At 21.5% G+C, this 21,237-nt stretch overlaps 3 protein-coding genes and 7 long non-coding RNA genes across 10 annotated transcripts; 7 read left to right on the forward strand and 3 right to left on the reverse strand.

The window, feature by feature from the left end:
• Nucleotides 1-452: 452 nt before the first annotated feature.
• Nucleotides 453-1,469, reverse strand: LOC122860526 (tetra-peptide repeat homeobox protein 1-like). The gene is made up of 2 exons (XM_044164385.1): nt 1,335-1,469; nt 453-1,035 (listed from the first exon to the last, which is right to left on the reverse strand). Exons 1-2 carry the CDS (start codon nt 1,387-1,389, stop codon nt 527-529), a joined length of 564 nt encoding a protein of 187 aa, XP_044020320.1. The 5' UTR covers nt 1,390-1,469; the 3' UTR covers nt 453-526.
• Nucleotides 1,470-2,011: 542 nt separating this feature from the next.
• On the reverse strand, nt 2,012-3,892 carry LOC122860527 (GILT-like protein 1). Its single transcript, XM_044164386.1, has 5 exons — nt 3,761-3,892; nt 3,481-3,645; nt 2,471-2,671; nt 2,243-2,401; nt 2,012-2,178 (listed from the first exon to the last, which is right to left on the reverse strand). The coding sequence occupies exons 1-5, from the start codon at nt 3,806-3,808 to the stop codon at nt 2,074-2,076; spliced, it is 678 nt and encodes a 225-aa protein (XP_044020321.1). The 5' UTR covers nt 3,809-3,892; the 3' UTR covers nt 2,012-2,073.
• A 2,011-nt stretch (nt 3,893-5,903) lies between these two features.
• Nucleotides 5,904-6,764, forward strand: LOC122860531. Its single transcript, XR_006374443.1, has 2 exons — nt 5,904-6,101; nt 6,233-6,764. It is a non-coding gene; the product is annotated as an uncharacterized LOC122860531 (long non-coding RNA).
• Nucleotides 6,765-6,862: 98 nt separating this feature from the next.
• LOC122860532 lies at nt 6,863-7,942 on the forward strand. Its single transcript, XR_006374444.1, has 3 exons — nt 6,863-7,260; nt 7,383-7,570; nt 7,820-7,942. It is a non-coding gene; the product is annotated as an uncharacterized LOC122860532 (long non-coding RNA).
• Nucleotides 7,943-8,424: 482 nt separating this feature from the next.
• LOC122860529 lies at nt 8,425-9,060 on the forward strand. The gene is made up of 2 exons (XR_006374442.1): nt 8,425-8,628; nt 8,737-9,060. It is a non-coding gene; the product is annotated as an uncharacterized LOC122860529 (long non-coding RNA).
• Nucleotides 9,061-9,966: 906 nt separating this feature from the next.
• Nucleotides 9,967-10,656, forward strand: LOC122860528. Its single transcript, XR_006374441.1, has 2 exons — nt 9,967-10,183; nt 10,281-10,656. It is a non-coding gene; the product is annotated as an uncharacterized LOC122860528 (long non-coding RNA).
• Nucleotides 10,657-11,149: 493 nt separating this feature from the next.
• On the forward strand, nt 11,150-11,725 carry LOC122860533. Its single transcript, XR_006374445.1, has 2 exons — nt 11,150-11,348; nt 11,441-11,725. It is a non-coding gene; the product is annotated as an uncharacterized LOC122860533 (long non-coding RNA).
• Nucleotides 11,726-13,195: 1,470 nt separating this feature from the next.
• On the forward strand, nt 13,196-13,651 carry LOC122860534. The gene is made up of 2 exons (XR_006374446.1): nt 13,196-13,324; nt 13,419-13,651. It is a non-coding gene; the product is annotated as an uncharacterized LOC122860534 (long non-coding RNA).
• A 621-nt stretch (nt 13,652-14,272) lies between these two features.
• On the forward strand, nt 14,273-14,734 carry LOC122860535. Its single transcript, XR_006374447.1, has 2 exons — nt 14,273-14,510; nt 14,642-14,734. It is a non-coding gene; the product is annotated as an uncharacterized LOC122860535 (long non-coding RNA).
• Nucleotides 14,735-16,645: 1,911 nt separating this feature from the next.
• Nucleotides 16,646-20,980, reverse strand: LOC122860536 (partitioning defective protein 6). The gene is made up of 4 exons (XM_044164388.1): nt 20,076-20,980; nt 19,566-19,931; nt 19,218-19,496; nt 16,646-19,141 (listed from the first exon to the last, which is right to left on the reverse strand). Exons 1-4 carry the CDS (start codon nt 20,151-20,153, stop codon nt 18,845-18,847), a joined length of 1,020 nt encoding a protein of 339 aa, XP_044020323.1. The 5' UTR covers nt 20,154-20,980; the 3' UTR covers nt 16,646-18,844.
• Between the last annotated feature and the right edge of the window lie 257 nt (nt 20,981-21,237).

Below are 21,237 nucleotides of genomic sequence, written 5' to 3' on the forward strand. Positions count from 1 at the left end.
ACAGCTTCCTAATAATCATAATTAATTACTATTATTTCACCTGTCAGTGATAATACATATTTTATTAAAACAAAATATTTCGATACTGCGTACGTATAATTGTACTTTAAAGACCGTTGTGGGTCTCTAATTAAATCCGGAAAAACAGTAGGACATTGTTTATTATTATTTCAAGCTCTTTTTTTAAGGTAATGTAATTATCATTGTATTTATATACATGAACATTATTGATAAGTTATATTCTGCGGTGATTCAGACGAGAAAAAAGAATAAAAAAAATAAAAAAAACGGCTTTTCAATAAAAATAAAGCACATTAAATAAGGAAATATTTCAAATAAATAACAAATAAATCATTTTACAATAATTAAAACTACACACTTATTTTAAATGTTGAGCAATCAGTGCATGCATTTAGTAATAAAGAAAATTATTTTAAAAAACCATATACATATAAAAGTAAAATATTTTTATTCATTTTTTTCTATCATCATACAGATTATAATTTAAATTATTCGATTTTGCGAATCAAATATTAAATCCAACTTGTGCATTTTGTTTAGCGCTTGCACCCATAGCTAGACCATGTTTAATACCATGAGTTATTCCACCTTTTACAGATGCACCAATACCAGCTGAAGCTTGTCCATGTAACCCATGTCCATGTTTATGATGACAGACAGAACATGGTGGTTTAGGTGTTGGTCTTGGAGTTGGTCCTGGAGTTGGTTTTCCAGTTGGTTTTTCAGTTGGACCTTCAGTCGGTCCATCAGTTGGACCATCAGTTGGACCATCAGTTGGACCATCAGTCGGTCCATCAGTTGGTCCATCAGTTGGACCATCAGTTGGTCCATCAGTTGGACCATCAGTTGGACCTTCAGTTGGTCCATCAGTCGGTCCATCAGTTGGACCTTCAGTTGGACCATCAGTTGGACATGGTGATGGTCCAGGAGTTGGACCTGGTGTTGGTCCTGGAGTTGGCCCTGGAGTTGGTTTACCACAGGGACATGGTGGTTTCCAATTAGGTTTTGCTGACACTGTAATTTAAAAAAAAAAAAAAAAAAAATTATATATTTATATTCTAATTATTATTCTCGCAAAAATATCATCATCAAGATATCACATGTAAATAAATAAATTATTACTCATTAATTTAAAAAAATAAAATTTCAATTAATACTTTATAAATATTATTCAACAATTTATATTTTTTATTAACCAAATAATCTAATTAAAATAATGACAATTTAGTCTTAAAATTAATTTATGAAAATTACAATAAAATTAAAATTTTATTATCAGAATACTTATGACTTATTTTACTAAGAAAACTTACCGATAACACTCATTACCGCTACGCAAACAAATAGACATAAAGTATTTCGAATCATGATTAATACCTATTCAGTCTGTACTAAATCTGTCACTGGATTATTTTATGGATAATTTTTCTTTTTATGCTACTTTTTGAAAATAAATATTTATCTATTTTGTTGATATTACATTCATTAAAAGATTATATGTTTATATCAAAACATAAAAACTATAGTAGTTTACATTAAGTATCATAAAATTAATATTGTTACAACTGCCAACAATGAATATTCATCAATTGTATCTCAATCGTTATTTTGTGTTGATTCTAGATTATCATCATCATCATCATCATTGTTTGATGTTTTTTTTTTATTTTTTCTAAACATGGGAATTTTACTGAACACGTTGTTATTCGTAATATAAATTGAGCAGAAAATAAAAGTTAGTCACGTTTATTGATACGTAATGACATAAATATAACATAAATTTTTTATGACAATAATGCTCAAAGTAACACGTAAAATGATAAAAATACAAAGAAATAATTAAATTGTGATCAAGTAATAATTTTCATAATACATAAAATTAAAAATATTTATTAATTTTTAATATTATTTTTATTAAAAACATAATTCAATTATTAAAATAAAAAAAGCTACAACATTATTATTTATATGTAATATCTTTATTTATTTATTGTTTTTTAATGTTATTTTAAGAAAAAAAAAATTATACAATCATTCATTAATTAAAATATTTCAAGCTGTGCAAATTTGTGGTTTAACTTCAGTTGTTGGCAAACGATCACAAATTGATTTTACAAAATTATTTCTAATATAATTTCCCTGATCACTTGGATATTCCTAGAAAATTAATAATTAATTTAATATATTTTTATAAAATTATTTAGAAATTTTTTTTTGCTACCTTATTAATGACAACAGTTGGAACAAATGAAAGGCTTGGATTTAAAGTTTTAGTTTTTTCACCATGAGCAACTAAAAGAACATCTGCAATGGTATCATTATTTTTGCAATTTAAAATTTGTGTCACTGTTTCTTCTTTTAAATTGGCACTTCTTGCACACTGTAAATTAAAATTAAATTAAATTTAAAAAAACATGTATTTTAATAATAATTATATTATGTTAAATACATTTTCTACTGGAAGAATTTCATCATGGCCTGCTTTCATAATGCAACCAACAAAATTAACAGAATAAAATTGTTGATTTTCCGTGGCTTCATGTTTTTTTATAGCATCAAGTCCACAAGCTTGAGCTTTATTTCCAGCACATTCTAAGGGTCCATGCTGACAAGAAAATTCCCATGCTCCAGTTGATTCATCATACTTGTGCTAGAAGAAAAAAAAATTAAGTCATTAGAATTACAAAAAAAAGAACACTAATATTTTGCTATTTTTTTTTTTTTTTTGATTGACCTCAATTTTTTTACTTATCAGTAAAATATTGAATCAAGATAAAAAAAAAAAATTTATATCATTTTTGTAAATATATATGTCATTTTTTTTTTGTTTTTTTTTATTGAAAAATAAAAACACAGTTGTAATGACAAATGACTCATGTGTTAATAAATTTTTTTCTCTTTCTTTTTTTATTAATTTATTTTAATATTTTTTTTTTAATTTCAATGATTGATTATATGAATTTTATTGATAAGATTAGACACAACTGTTTACATCTAAATTTAGTAAAAAAAAGTTTGAAATTTATTTTTTTTTCTATTTTAAATATATTGTATTTTTTTTTCAAGACAATCATTATCAAATTATTGATTGAGCAATTAATTTGATAACACGTATTTTCAAATATAAAAATAATAAATAAATTATACGCCTAAATAAATGCCAAGTCATCATGTTGAAAATAAAATAAAAAATAAAATGATAAATTGCATTAGAAATAATTATATAACTCTTTTTTAATCTTTTGATAGTTACGCGTAATTTAAAATTACCTACAGTGGAAATTTTTAAATTAAATCTTTATAAAAAAATAAGAATAGAAAATATATTAGAAATTTAACTGATGAAATATTATTTTATGTTTTCAATTAATTTATTAAATTATAAATAGGAGAAACTTGTGATTTTTCATTTTCTAAAATTAAAGAAAAAATGATAATAATATTTGAAAAATGAATTACCGTTGCTTTGCCATAAGGAATGAATGTGATGTCAAGGTGATCTTTTAAGGCAGCATATGATGGCAATAATTGTTGTTCAATAAATCTGATGCTATCACCACAACGTGTCTCGTAATAAATCTCAACACCAATCACTGTTTTTGTTGCATTTTCAGCAAAAATAATCTATAAACAAAAAAAAAATAATAATAAATAAATATAAGCAAATATTAAGATGAATGAATGAATGAACAAATAAAAAAAAAAAATTAATTAAATAATTTTAATTAAAACAACTTACTGCTGGACAAAGTGTGATAAAAGCAAAAATAATTGTTTGATAAATCATGTTGTTTCAGGTGGTTCAAAATGATCTGAATAAACAATTTATTTAAGCTAACATCAGAGTTGAACAGTGTATTATATATAAAGCCAAGGGAAAGGAAATATTAAATAAATTCAAGTGGGGATTATTGCAAAAGTCACATCACAAGTGGGAGAGACATCTTGCTCATCCAGGTTGATGCTTCTTTAGTCAAACATTGCTATAAAATTAAACATCATATATATCCATATAAAATAAGAAGAAAAAAAAAAAACAGCTACATGTACGTTAATTTATATTGTTGGCCTTCAAAAATTAAAAAAACAAAAAAATAAGAATCTGGTTATTCTTGCTTTCTCAACAGCTTTTTATGTCACATATCATTTTTGATAACGATATACCAAAATTTACAACAAACAAATTAATAAATATCTTAACATGCCCAATAAATATTTTTTTTTATTGTAAATAATATTTTTGTTTTTAGTAACTATTATTATTACTTGTTGAAATATTTACTTTTTGTTGATAAGAATAAAATATGGCTTATATAATTTCGTATATATATATCGTACGATTTTTTTAGTTTATCGTAAAATAATACCAGACGATTGATCAATCAATCAATTGATAAAAAAAAAAAAAAAATGGACAGCGGATTGTCAACGAAAATAGAAATATTATCACAAACATGTATAGTTGATTTTTATCATGTATTGAATATTTTTTTTTTAAATACAATTATGTTTTCTAAATTACCATATGAATGTTTGATTTATTTTTAAAATAAAAAAAGTATTTTTTGTTTGACAAAAATAATAATTTACATATTATGCAATATTTAAAAAAAAGAGTTTATAGACTTTTTATCTTAGCAATTTATTGTTATTCAAATTATTATGAAATTTGACAAACAAATAATTTGTAAATTCTCAAGTTCAGGACAACATTTGATATTTTATTTTATTTCAGCATATACATAAATTAATGTCATAGAAAAAGAAAAAGAAAACAAACAATGACACAACTAAACTATAAATAACGTTGACAGGTATAATAATAAAATAATAAAGCTTTTTTTTAATTTAAAAAATTGACTCTTATTGATTCAGAAAAGAAAAAAAAAACGGTGTTGAATTAATTATACCTTGCCAATAAATCTGTCATTGATAAAAAATAAAAATAAAAGAAATATACATAATTAGAAATTTAAATTTAAAAAAAAAGTGATTTCAGTAGAAATAAAAAGAATAACAATTTTTTAAATTAAAAATACGAGCATATAATAATTACACTTGTTGCACGGGACATCACAGGAACGATTACTTATATAGATATTAGCTGATTAAATATGATAAATACTATGATAATTTTATTTGTGATTATAGAATTAATCTAGATGAAAAATTTAAAAACAAAAGTAAAAAAAGAATAGCTAATTAAATACAGGGTTTGACAATGAAACAAAAACTACATTATTCAAGTTTTTATTTGAATCAAAACACGTCATATAATACTGGCCTTGTATTGAAGAAGAAAAAAAACCATATAAATATATATTTAAAAAAAAAATACAAATATATTAAGAGCTCGATTTTAATCATCTATATAAAGAATCCAATAAAAGAAAATCATCTTTCAATTATATATAGTAAAATTAATAATTACATTATTTTAATTTATTTATTTATAATCAATACTTAATTAATTAAATAATTATTTTTTAGTGATTATAAAATAAATGTTAAATAAAAATAAATAATACATGGAAATATTAATGCTATCGCAAAGTTTGACTCAACACAATTGATAATGAATAATCACAGTGTGTTTATAAAATTTATATATTATTTATTTTTAAAAAAGGAATTTGAAAAATTTTCAAGATTAAAAAATGCATCGGCAGTATTGAACAATAAAATACTGGAAACAAAGAAAATTGAATCTGCGACTAAATTACTTGACACTATATATACTATCTTGATGATATATTTATTTAACATACATCAATTACATAAAAATAAGGAAATTTTCTATAAATAATACATGCATGTGTAGATATTTAAGTACTAATTATATTAAAATAATAAATAATTACATTGATATACATCTGTTTATTTATTTTTTCTTCATTTCAATTGTTAAATTTCATGATTGTTTCATTTATCTAATGAAAACTTCCTTATTTATTTATATTACAATTAATATTTATCTTTCAATTGTATGGAAAATATAGATCAACATGAATAATCGAATAAATAGTCATGAATTTTTTTTTCAATTATTCAGTCAAAACTACAGCTTAAAGCAGTAACTTGTAAGTACAAAAAAATTCATTAAAATTATTAATAATATATGTTATTGAATTATAGAATCATTTTATTATTAAATTATACTTGTTTATATAAATAATAATTAATTTTTTTATTTGTTCATTAACAATTTCAGCTCTGAGCAGAAATAAATTTCAAACAAAGAAAATCCCAAGATGAACTTCAACTATATTGTTTTGGTTATAAGTGCCATGTTTGCATTGATGTTTGCTGCAACAGAAGTATCAGCTTGTAAACCAAGATGGGCCAATGATTGTACATCCGATGGGGAATGTTGTTCGGGTTGGTGTAACACCAACAATGGTGCATGGCGCCAAGGTGTTTGTGATTACAAATAAATACCAACCAACATTGATTTTTTTTTTTTTTTCATTTTGCATATTTAAAAATGTTATAATTTAAATTTTATAAAATTAAAATGATAATTATTATCTATTAGAAAAAAAAAAAAAAAAAAAAAGGTTTAAAATAATTTAAAAAATATTATATTGATATATGAAAATAATATATTATATATATATATATATATATATTTAAAGTGTTCATATAAAGTCAAAATATAAGCTTTTTTTGTTTTTTCTGAATCAACATTGAAAGATTTTTTAAATTATTTAAATAAAAAATGAAATTGGCCAGTTTAATACCGACAACGAAATAATGATTATTAAAATTTAAAAAAAAAAAACCATTGTCTTCTTTTTATTGATACATGATATATTTTTTTTTCCTTTATAAAATTAAGATTATCAATTTTTTTTTTTAATTGAATTTTAACAAACTAATATATTGTTTTATTTTAAAAAAAAATAAAAATTCAAATAATTTCAAACATTTAAAAATGTATTAACATGCTGCGCAGTGTTGAACGATAAAATGCTCATACATAAAAATAAGGAAATATATGAATAATATACCCATGTACAGATATTTAGGTACTAAGTACATGAAAAAAATTAATAATCACATTTACATAACGTCTGTTGATTTATTTTTTTTTTTTGCTAAATGATAAAATTTCTTGACCGTTTAATTTATCTATCAATCTTTCAATTGTATAAGAAATATAGATCATGAATAATCGAATAAATAGCTATTAATTATCTAAAATTATTCAGTCTAATCTACAGCTCAAAGCAGTAACTTGTAAGTATAAAAATATTCGTTAATATTAATTAAAAATATATTATTATAATATTAAAATTTTTTAATAATAGAAAATATATTATATTATAAATAATAATTAATTTTATATTGTTTTTCATTAGCAGTTTTACGTCAAAGTAAAAAAAAAAATCCAAGATGCGCTTTAACTTATTTGTTTTGGCTGTAATTGCCATGATTGTATTAATGTTTGCTGGAACCCAAGTATCAGCAGATTGTTTACCACAATGGTCCAATAACTGTGCAGATGATAAACAATGTTCTAGTATACTCAATACTCAATGGCCTAAAGGTGATATATACCAATAAATATATACCAATCATCATTTTTTTTTTTTTTTTGTTTTGCATATTTAAGATGTAATAATTCAAATGCTATGGATTTAAGATAATAATTATCATAGCAAAAAAATTAAAAAAAAGCTTTAAAATAAGTTTAAGTTAATACTATATTATTATATGTAAATAATATATTTTATATATAGATTTTTAAAATGTTCTATAACAATGTAAAAATATAAGCTTTTTTTGTTTTTTCTAGCTCAAAATTGAAAAATTTTTTAAATTATTTAAATGAAAATAATTGGCCAGTTTAATACCGACAAGGCGACAACAAGATTATTAAAATCATAAAAAAAAAACCATTGTCTTCTTTTTATTGATACACGATACATTTTTTTTTCCTTTATAAAATTGAGATTGTCCTTCATGTATATAATAATTTAAAAAAAATAAATTAATTCTTTTAAATATTTATTAATAATGTTATTGTTGTTTTCAAATAAACTTCGATAAACATTTTTCAAAGATATAGTATTTTATAAGAAAACTATATAAATTTTATAAATATATTTTTTTGCATTATTATAAAAAAATAATTTATTGTTTTATTTTTAAAATAAATAAAAATTCAGATAATTTCAAACATTTAAAAATATATTAGTATGCTGCAGTGTTGAACGAAACAAAGAAAATTGTATCTCCGATTAAATTACTTTTTGTATATATAAATATACTACTTGAATGATATTTATTTAACATACATGAATTACATAAAAATAAGGAAATATTATATGAATAATGTACATGTATACAGATATTTAGATATATTAAGTTTATTAAAATAATAAAATAATCACATTCACATACGTCTGTTTATTCAATTTTTTTTTTTTTGCTAAGTGATTAAATTTCTTGACCGTGGTTTAATTTATCCAATGAAATTTTCCTTATTTTTTTTATAATTAATGTTTTTCTTTCATACAATATAACAACACTTTCAATGAAATAAATAGTCATGGATTTTTTTTCAAATTATTCAGTCCAATTTACAGCCCAAAGCAGTAACTTGTAAGTATTCAAATATTCATTGAAATATGTAATTGAAATATGGAATTGTTTTAATATAATATAAATAATAAATAATTTTATATTATTTTTTTTCATTAACAATGTCAGGTCAAAGTTAAAAAAAAAATCCAAGATGAACTTCAACTTCATTGTTTTGGCTATAAGTGCCATGATTGCATTGATGTTTGCTGCAACAGAAGTATCTGCAGCTTGTAAACCAAGATGGGCCAATGATTGTACATCCGATGGGGAATGTTGTACTGGCTGGTGTAACACCAACAATGGTGCATGGCGCCAAGGTGTTTGTGATTACAAATAAATACCAACCAACATTGTTTTTTATTTTTTTATTTTATTTTTGCATATTTGAAAATGTAATAATTTCATGAATAAAAATTGTTGAATTTAAAATTATATTTTTAACATTGTAATTGTCATTGTATTAAAATAAAAAATAAATAAATAAACAAGCTTTAAAAAAATATTATGATTTTTATTTATTAAATGTTCATATCAAATAAAACCATACAAGTTTTTTTTTTTATTTCTTCTATGACCACAAAATAGTGATTATTAAAATTTCAACAACAATAAAAACCATTGTATTCTCCTTATCACAAAATAATAATTATTTTTTTTTTTTATAAACTAACTAAGCACATTTGAGTTTAAAAAAATCTTATCAATCTTATCATGAATAAAAATTTTTAAATAGTCATTTGAAGTACTACATTGTTAATTGTCATTTTCAAATGAATTACAATAAAAAACTTTAAAAAATACAACTTGAAAAAATAAATATTTTTTATAGTAAATTAACGATATGAATCAATTGTACTATCATCTGTGCATACATACAACAATATGAAAAAAGAATCAATAGAAAATATACAGAAGACAGCATGTATCCATAAAAGTGAGAGAGTGAGTGAAATGAATGATGTGAGATAAATGTATGAAAAAAAAAAAAAAAGAAGGAATGAAATTAATGTGAAAATGTGTTAAAGACTTTATGTACAAAGGATAAATACTATAAACACTTAAATAATAATAATAATAATAATATTAGAAATTATCCAAGTATATCATGATATTTTTAAAATGAATAAAGTTCCAGTAAATTTTAATGATTAAAAAATGCATTAGCCATATTGAATGATAAAATATTGGAAACAAAGAAAATTGAATTTCGACTGAGTTACTTTTTTATATATAATACTATTGCAATGATATTTTTTTAACATACATAAATTATAAAAAAAATAAGGAATGTTTTAACAAATATTATAACAATGTATGTATTCTGCAGATATTTAGATATTAAGTTTATTAATTAAAATAAATGTTTATACATTCATATACGTCTGTTTATTCACTTTTCTTTTACTAAATGATTAAGTTTCTTGACCGTTTAATTTATCTAATAAAATTTTCCTTATTTTTTTTATAATTAATGTTTTTTTTTCATACAATATGATAACATTTCAATGAAATAAATAGCCATGAATTATTCTCACAAGTATCCAGTCAAATCTGCAGCATTCAGCAGTAACTTGTAAGTAAAAAACTACTTAAAAAATATAAAATTGTCTTAGTTTATACTTGTATAATAAATAATAATAATTTATTTATTTGTTTATTGATAATTTCAGCTCCAAGCAGAAATCAAATCAAAAAATCAAAAATGAACTTCAACTTGATTGTTTTGGCCGTAATTGCCGTCATCGGTTTGATGTTTGCTGTAACAGATGTATCAGCATGTAAAGCAAAATGGGACAATACCTGTTTGAACAATGGAGAATGTTGTACTGGTTTTTGCAACAACAACAATGGTGCATGGCGCCAAGGTGTTTGCGAATAAAATCCATTTCTATATTATTGTTTTTAATTTTTTTTTTTTTTTTTGCATATTCAAAAATGTATAATAATTTTTTTGAATCAAAATTGTTCAATTCAAAATGGTCATTGTCATGTTAATTGCCATTTAATAGCAAAGAAAAAAAATAAAATAAACAACTTTTAACAACACATTGTTCCAAAAAATTTATTTTTACCTATAAAATTTCTAACAATAATTATTTCAATTTTCAATAGATACAAAAAAACTATTTAAAACAAAATATATACATATATAAACTATCTTTGTTTTTTATTAGTTGCTTCTAAATCAACATTAAAATTTTTTTAAAATTATTTTTATAAAAATAATTGGCCAATTCGATAGTGATTATTAAAAATACAAAAAAAAAAGAAAGTTTTATTCCACAAGTTGTTAATTATTAAAAATTATTTTATTTTTTTTACAATAAATTTAAAAAAAAACAAATTAATTATAAGCTTTTTAAATACTTGATAATTTTATTATTATTATTTTCAAATAAATTTCAATAATAGTTGTCATATTTTTATTAAAAAGATATCAAATTCTAAATATTTTTATATGGCATTTGTTTATGATTGATTGCACCTCTATATAAAAATAAATTATCAGTTTTTTCAAGTGAATAATTATGAATTTTTATCCTTACTCTATTATCATGAAAAAAGTAAAATAATATTTTTTGTTATTAAATACAAATGATACAATTGTTATTGGCTTTATTGCGTTTCGTTTATTACGACGTTTGAATTTTTTTTTTTGTATAAATACCGTATGTAATGTTTTTAAAAATCATAAAATTCGGTAATCGATATAGAAAGGATCACCGTTAATTAAATTCGTAAGTACATTATACAATATCATATATAATAATAATTTTTTTTTTTTGAATTCATTAAATAATAAAAGTAATATGTGTTTATTTATTTTTAGTTGAAGAGTATTTTAATAACCATCAAAAAATGAAGTTGAATTTTATTGTCATTGCTATTATTGGTGTCATCATAATGATGTTTGCTGACATGGGTGATGCACAGGCGCAAAGATGTTTACGAAGAGGATCTCGTTGTCGAGTAAATAGACAATGTTGCAGTCGTCGTTGCAGACCCAACATTTCTGGCCGTCGTGTTTGTCGATGATTTTAAAACGAAATAATAAAACTAAAATAAATATTACAAGAAAAAAAAAAAAAACGAGTTCATTAATTATTTTTATACCTATACTATATACAATAATTGTTTAAATAAATTTATTTTTACCCTTTTACAAAATTAATCTAATAATCTAAAATAAAAAAAATAATAACTCACAAAAATTTCTAACAATAATAATATTTCAATAAATACAAAAAAATATAAATTTAAAGGAACTATACTTGTATCATTTTAGTTTATTAATTTCTTTTGAATTGACATTTAAATTTTTTTTTAAATTACTTGTATAAAAATAATTAGCCAATTTGATAATAATTATTGAATTTTTTTTTTTTTTTACTAAAATTATATATTTTTTGACCTAGAATAAACTTCAATGAATGAAAATTAATGAAGCTTTTTAAATAGTTAGTAATATTGTTATTATAAATTTCAATAACCATTGGCATATTTTTGATTGATTGCAATTCTATCTAAAAATACAAATTAACAGTTTTTTTAAATAATAAATTATCAATTTTTATATTCTTACTATCTTATTATGAAAAAGGTATAAGTAATTAATATTTTTTGTTGTTCCGATACAATTGACACAAGTGTTGTCGTATTTATTACGTTTCGTTTATTCAAATGTTAAAATTTTTTTTTTTTTTCTAAATTATATATACGGTTTGTAATGCTTTTAAAATTCATAATATTTAATAATCAATATACAAAAGTGCGTTAGTTAAATTCGTAAGTATATTATACAAAATTATATATATAATGATAATTTATTTCTTTAATTCATTAAATAATAAAAGCAATAATGTTATTCATTTTTATAGTTAAAGAATTATATCTGTTTATTAAAAAATGAAGTTGAATTTCATTGTCATGGCTCTCGTCGGTGTTATATCATAATGTTTGCTGGTGAATCGCAAGGATGTGTTAAAAGTGGAAATAGAGAGATAATATAAAGTAAATAAAGATTGCTGCACTCATCGTTGTAGTAACATGGGTTTTGCCCGACGTGAATGTACATTATTAGACAAAATAATAAAGTTGAAATAAATATTACAAAAAATATTTGTTTGAATAAATTTATTTTTACTCATTTACAAAGTTTTACTCATTTACTAAAAAACAAAAAAAACTTACAAAAATTTCTAACAATAAATATTTCAATAAATATTTTATTTATTTATTTTATTTATTTTATTCAAACAACGACCAAACTGCACATTTAAGGCAGATTGAATTGGTCACAAAAATTGTGTGAATATAATTATTTTAATTTTAATTTATAGTTTTATTTTTACAAGTTATAGTATAATTATTCTTTGAATATGAGACTCTTTAATTTCTATAATAGTTGGCACGCATTTTTTTAAAAAGATATCAAATTTAAAATATTTTTATATGTCTTTTGTTTATGATTGATTGTATACTTCTATATGTATGAATGAATTATTAATTTTTATCCTTATTACTTTATTATTATTTATCATGAAAAAGGTAAAATAATATTTTTTGTTATTAGATAGAATTGTTATTGGGTTTATTACGTTTTATTTATTACAATGTTTAAATTTTTTTTTATTATAAATACCGTTTGTAATGTTTTTAAAAATCATAAAATTCCGTATAATCGATATAGAAAGGAGCGTTTATTGTTAAATTCGTAAGTATATTATATACAATATTATATAATGATATAATTTTTTTTTTTTTTGATTTATTAAATAATAAAAGCAATCCTTTTTATTTATTTTTAGTTAAAGAGTTTTTTAATTATCAAAAAATGAAGTTAAATTTTATGGCTATTATTGGTGTTATCATAATGATGTTTGCTGCTGAATCGCAAAGTTGTTTACCAAATGGATCATATCGTTGTACATCAAATAGACAGTGTTGCAGTGGTTTTTGTAAGCGCAACGTTAGTGGCTTTGGTCTTTGTCGAAAACGTTAAGACGAAATAATAAAATTGAAATAAATATTAAAGTTGCAATAAACATTGTCATGTTTTGTTTTAAAAATATTTTTACATGGCGTATGATTGATTGCAAATCTATATATATAAAAATAAATTATCAGTTTTTATCCTTACTCGATTATTATGAAAAAGGTAAAATAATATTTTTTTTTTATGGGGCTTATTACGACGTTTGAATTTTTTTTTTATTATAAATACGGTTTGTAATGCTTTTAAAAATCATAAAATTCAATAATCGATATAGAAAGGAGCGTTGGTTAAATTCGTAAGTATATATAATAATAATAATGATTTTTTTTAAATTTATTAAATAATAGTTAAAGAGTTTTTTAATTATCAAAAAATGAAGTTGAATTTCATTGGTGATGCGGCAAAATGTGCGAAAAGTGGGCGTCGTTGTCTACAAAATAAGAATTGTTGCACTCGTATAGTTGTTATCGCCGACGTTGTCTATGATCGAAATAATAAAATTGAAATAAATATTTAAAAAAAAAAAAAGAGCATGTTAATAATAAAATACAGAAAACATAAAAATATGAATTGCAACTTTCATGTCAATAATATTTATTTAACATACATCAATTATTACATAAAAATAAGGAAATATATATTATATATGAATAATATACATGCATGTACAGATATTTACATATTAATTAATACTGACGTGTATTAAAATAATAAATCATCACATTTTTATACGCGTCTGCTCATTCGCATTTTTCTTGACTGTTTAATTATCATTATTTTTTATATACAATAAATATTTTTTTTTCATACGATATAAAAACATTTACGCAATGAAATAAATAGCCATGAATTATTCTCACAAGTAACCAGTCAAATCGCAAGCATATACATATAGCAGTAATTTGTAAGTAAAAAATTATTTAAAAAATAAAAAGTTGACTTGATTTTTTAAAATATATAATATTTATAGATATACTTGTACTAAATATTAAATAATGATAATTTTTTTTTTTATTTGATTATTAAAAATTTTAGCCCTGAGCAGAAATAAAATAAAAAAAAAAATATCAAAAATGAACTGGATTGTTTTGGCCGCTGTTGCCGTCAACGTTTTGATGTTTGTTGAAACAAAAGTATCAGCAGCAGATTGCATACCGAAAGGGGGCAATCATTGTTTTGCTAATGAAGATTGTTGTGAAGGTTATTGCGACATAAACAAGTATCAACCACGTGTTGGTACTTGCCGATAAAATCTATCTATATTTTTTTTTTTGCAAAATTGTTTAATTTACAATGGTTATTATCATTTTAATTTTCACTTTATATATAACAGAGAAAAAAAAAAAAATAAACAACTTTTAACAACATATAGTTGTTTGAAAAAATTTAATTTACCAATACATATAAAATGGTCTGAAAAATTTTTTTTAATTATTTAAATGACTATAAAAATTGGCCAGTTTAATAATAAAAATTATAAAAAAAAAAAAAAAACCATTGTTTTCTTTTCATTGATATATGATACATTTTTTTTTCCTCTATAAAATTAAGATTATCAATTTTTTTTAAATTGAATTTTAACAAAAATTTTTAAAAGATAGAGCAGGTATAAATATTTTTATATTAAAAAAAAACTATATAAATTTTATAGATAAATATTTAAACATTATATAAATAAATGCATATAAAAAAATGATATTTTGTTTTGATTTTAAAATAAATAAAAATTTAGATAAATTCATTTTGTTTCACCTCTATACGTATATGAATAAATTATCAGTTTTTTCAAGTGAATATTTATTAATTTTTATCATTATACCCTATTATCATGAAAAAGGTGAAATAATATTTTTTGTTACTAGATACAAATGATACAGTTGTTATTGGCTTTATTGCGTTTCGTTTATTCAGATGTTTAAATTTTTTTTTTATTATAAATACCGTTTGAAGTGCTTTGGAAAATCATAAAACTCGACAATCTATATACAAAAAAGCGTTAATTAAATTCGTAATTACATCATACAATATCATATATTATAATAATTTTTTTTTTTTAATTCATAAAATAATAAAAGCAATATATGTTTATTTATTTTTAGTTAAAGAATAATCTAATTATCAAAAAATGAAGTTGAATTTTATTGTTATGGCTATTATTGGTGTTATCATGATGATGTTTGCTGGTAAATCGCAAGGATGTCTTGCAAGTGGACGTCGCTGTCAAGAAAATGGAGAGTGTTGCAGTAATCGTTGTGTATACAGCGGTTTTGGACGAACCGTTTGTTATTGATCTTAAGACGAAATAATAAAATTGAAATAAATACTAAAAAAAGAAAAAAAAATCACATACCAATAATGGCATCTTCGCCGCTGGGTACAACAAAATTTAATAAATAAATAAATAAATAAATAAAATACCTACTATCAGTTAATTCTTTTTTCCTTTTCATTTAGAGAGAAAAAAAAATTTGTTTACCAAGTAAAATATTATATAAAATTTAATAATATTAATTGCTAATATTTTTATACAAAAAAAAAAAAAGGATATAATAAAATAAATAATTAATTTCATAAAAAAAAAAATAATTTTATTCTATATAAAATTACATTGTTTTCTTATTTTTTTTTTTTTTTTTTGTTTTTAATTGGTAGATTTTTTTTAAAAGATATCAAATTTTTATATGGCGTTTGTTTATTATTGATTGCCTCTCTATATAAATTATCAGTTTTTTTTTAATTAAATAATTATCAACTTTTATCCTTATTTTGATATTATAAAAAAGGTAAAATAATAATTTTTGTTATTCGATACAAATTTTACAGTTTTTATTGGATTTATTATGTTTTGTTTATTCAGATATTAAAAATTTTTTTTTTGTATAAATACCGTTTGTACTGCGCTTTTAAAAATTATAAAATTCGGTAATCGATATACAAAGGAGCGTAAGTATATTATACAATATTATATAATGATAATTTTTTTTATTAAATAATAAAAGCAATATGTGTTTATTTATTTCTAGTTGAAGAGTATTTTAATAATTATCAAAAAATGAAGTTGAATTTTATTGTCATGGCTATTATCGGTGTTATTATGATGATATTTGCTGGCATGGGTGAATCGCAAAAATGTTATCGAACTGGATTTCCTTGTTTCAAAAATAGCCAGTGTTGCAGTGGTTATTGTAAGCGCGGCAACCCAATAGGTGTTTGTCGAAAATCTTAAGACGAAACAATAAAATTGAAATAAATTATGTCAATTGATTTTTTTTTTCTTTTAATTAACAGAGAAAGTAAAATATTATACATATAAAATTTAATAGTATTAATTGTTAATATTTTCATATAAAAAAAAGAAAAGGATATAATAAATTAAATAATTAATTTCATAAAATAAAATAATTTTATTCTATATAAGCTGTTATTAAAAATTACATTGTTTTCTTATTGTTTTTTTTCTTTTTTATATACATTACATATAAAAATTTTAAAACTTTACATACAAGTTCAATTTTAGCTGCACTCTTTTTTTACTTAATAAATTTTCATTTAGCCATATGATTTGAGATTTTTTTTATTAATGAATAATAATCACATAATTTTATTCTAATGTAAATAAAATTTTTTTTTTAATTTCAAATTGTCTTTTATTCTTTTTTCTTTACATTTTTTATTTATTATTTATTTTTCTGAATAATATTTTTAATACTATTCGTAATACTAAAGTGGTAATTCTGGTCATACGAATAGATTTATAAATTATATATGTAAACAAGTGATAAAATGATGAAATAATTTCTTTTTAATTTCTTTATATTTTATTATTAATATTTCAATATAAAACTTGATCAATTATATTTTTCTTTTTTACAGACAAAAAGGCACTCTTTATTATTGTTGTTGTTGTTATTGTAGTCAATTAATAATATATATATTTTTTTTTCTACACTATTTTATTATTTCATTTGTTGAGCTTATGTAAATATCAATATATTAACAATTAACAATCATTGTCTTTTATCAACACTAATAATAAAAGGCAATCATTTATTTTTTTTTTTTCATCATTATCTAGTGCTCTTTATTGACAGTCAAATATTATAGACACTTGTCAATTGCCTTGTATCAACAATTATAACGGTTATTTAAAAAAAAAAAAATGTTTTTAAAATTCAAAAACTTGAACATTAAGTACATTAGACAATTTAATATCTTATTTATAAAATATCACACGAATAGGCGTGTTTATTTATCGTGTTTTAATTCGAGACAAAAATAAAATAAAACATCATTGTTTTAAAAAAATTAAAATACTAAATTCAGTAAGCTGAATTTAAATCTAAAAAAATTATTACGGAAGATTATGTGGAATGATTTATTATTACGTAAAAATATCATCAATTCATAAATTTAAAATTTATCATTTAGCGAGTTTTTATCTTTTTCCATTTGATTTAAAAAAAAAAAAAATCTTTTTATCTATTTACAATTATTATTTATGATAAAAATAGCTGTCTACTTGATGATAATAATAAATGATTATTAAAATTATTTACATCCTCCAAAATGAAAATACTTGAAAATAATTATTAAAAATTTTTTTTTAATATTTACTTGATTTTGTCTTTTTCGAATAAAATTACTGTCTAAAAACAGGAGTTTAAAAATATTTACGTCAAAATAAATTGATATGTAATTAACAATAGTTTTTTAAGTACACTTGGAATATTTTTTTTTTAAGTACTTATTCTCTCGTTAAAATAATTGATATTATTTTAAAAGTCATAATACTTTTCCATTGATTACAATCAATTTTAATTATCTTTTTTTCTTTTATTGCTAATCAGTTGCCTTATTTATTAATTTATTTTTCTTTTCAAGAATTTTATTTATGAGCTGTGTGTCTTTATAAAATAGCTATTATTTTTTTGTTCAACATTATTATTGCTGCTTTTTTTTTTTGATTATTTAACATGAATTAATTATAATATAGCGATCATATAATAATTTATTTAATACCATTTGTGAAAATTCACTGTATTATTTCTAAACTTTCACCTTGTGATATTATAATTTTCATTGTGCTTTGGTCTAATTGTTTAACTCATGAATTTATTCAAGGCACATTTATCATGATTTTGTTCGTTGTCTATATAATTATTTAAATGTGTTGTAAAAATAAAAAAAATAAAAATAAAAATAAAAGAAGCACATTACGTTAATAAATGAATATGTTTTTTAAAGATGTAAAACACCAGTTTGATCATGACTAAAATGATTTTGTGAAGGATGTAAATGATGTGTTGTTGATGTACTTACATCGTCATGTATCGTTACTCCAGTTAAATCAACAATTTCATCAGCTTCTTCATCACTTGCACTTGCTGTTGCAACACTTTGAGTTGATTGATGGCTGCCAGATGAAAGTTGACTATTACGAGAAAATGAACCACGTCGTGGTGCTGTTGCACGTTGATTTGCTGGTTTAACAGTTATTATTAAATTTGATGAATTAGCAATCATCATATCTGTAACCTTGATAAATAAAAAGAATTAATTAATTAATTAATATATATTATTATAAAATAATAATAATAATAATAAAACATACTTGATCTAGTGTTTTTCCAGCAACTTCAATACCATTAACTTCTAGCACTTCATCATTAACAGCAAGAAGACCAGTACTTTCAGCTAAACCACCAGGTACAAGTCTACTAATAAATACACCTGGTACTTTTTCAATACCACCACCAGATGATGGTGGTAAAACACGAAAACTTTCACCATCTTTTATATAAAAACCAAGTGGTTTATCTGATCCATGTTTTAATAATCTAACACGTCTACATGTTTCGGGAAGTATATCAACATCAATAATTGCTGATACCTAATAAATAAATAAAATAAATAAATAAATATAAGCTAATATAAATAAAAATAAAAATAATCAATATACCTGTCTAAAATCATGAGGATTTGATATGGCAAATGGTTTTGGTTTACTTGGTGTACTACCACCAAGTATACTTGATATAATATTTTTATGTTTTATTGTACCATAACCATTTATGTCCTCAAAACCATCACCTTTTCTTGTTATAAATACACGTAATAATGTTTTTGCAGCAAGTACAGCACGTGCAAGATTATTATCATTATTTATTGGTAATGAATCACCATCTGTTGGATCAGTATACCATATTAAAAAATTTATATCTTGTCCATTTGTTAAATCATGTTTTTTAGCTAATATTTTACGAAAATTATCATATGTTATTTCTTCATGTTTTTTTATTGAAAAACGTATTATATCAGCATCAAACTAAAAATAACAAAAATAGGAAAATTATTATTATTATTTAATTAGTTAATTAATTAATGTCTCAATGACAAATTGAAAATAAATATATTAAACAAGGACAATGATCATTATTATTATTATTTAAAAATAAAAAAATAAACTTACTTTACTTTTGACAGCAACAAAACTACTGTCAATATTTTGTTGATTTTGTTGATGATGAATTTTACTCTTTGATGACATTTTTTTAAAAATTAAAAATTAAATATATAAATTATTATAATAATAAAATAATAAAAGTTAACTGTTGCTGCTGCTGCTGCTTGGAATATTAATCAATATGTGCTAAACGACACACAATGAGAAAATATATATATAACAATATGACTATAAATATACCTATAATTAATAGATATATATATTATATTTATTATTTTTAATTATTTGGTGGTGACATTAGATAAACACCTGTTTATTATAACGCCATTTGGCATTTTATTATTATTAATAGGTATTTTTTTGAAAATAATAATCCTGTTGAGGACAAAAATTTTGATGATGAATCACACATATGCACACACTGATAACACAAGGTATCATTAGCAGTAAGGAACTACTTCCTTTTTTTATTTTTTTTTTTATCTTTTGCTTCACCTCATTCACCTACGCATTAAGACACTCTATTAGAGAGAAAATATCATTACCCTCTTTTACTCACAAATAGAAAAATGACAATTGGTTTTTTTTTATTTATTTTGGAGCAGATAATATATTTATTGTTTACTAAAGATAATAAAAAATTTTTTGGATATTTTTTTAATGAATAAACAAACAGATAATAAATTTAAAAGTTTTTTTTTTTTTGTTACTTTTGAGTATTTACTGATCTATGAATGTCTGATGCTACTTAATATTTAACAATAATTCACATTATCTACAAAACTCATTTGCTCTCTCTTTTTTATACACACACATCTAAATTTTATGTATACACAACAATATTATGCACTCTTGTTGTATACAAAATTCCACCTCCAAAAAACAACGACATTCCAATATGAAAATTGCTTTCCCAACAATGGCGCTGTTGTCAATTTATTTAACACTTATTTATTTAAATTAATTAATTAATAATTGATGAATTCATGTATTTTTTAATATATTACAAATAATTTCCTCTTTTTAATTAATATATTATTTATATATTTTTTTAAATAAAATTTTATAATTTATGAAAATACCAAAATGGCTACTCTTTTTTTTTCTTCTCTCTCGCTCTCTTTTGCTCTCTCTCTTATGATTTGTTAAGCTAACCTCAAATGGTACT

Source organism: Aphidius gifuensis, linkage group LG1 (genome assembly GCF_014905175.1).
Source record: "Aphidius gifuensis isolate YNYX2018 linkage group LG1, ASM1490517v1, whole genome shotgun sequence".
NCBI lineage: Eukaryota > Metazoa > Arthropoda > Insecta > Hymenoptera > Braconidae > Aphidius > Aphidius gifuensis.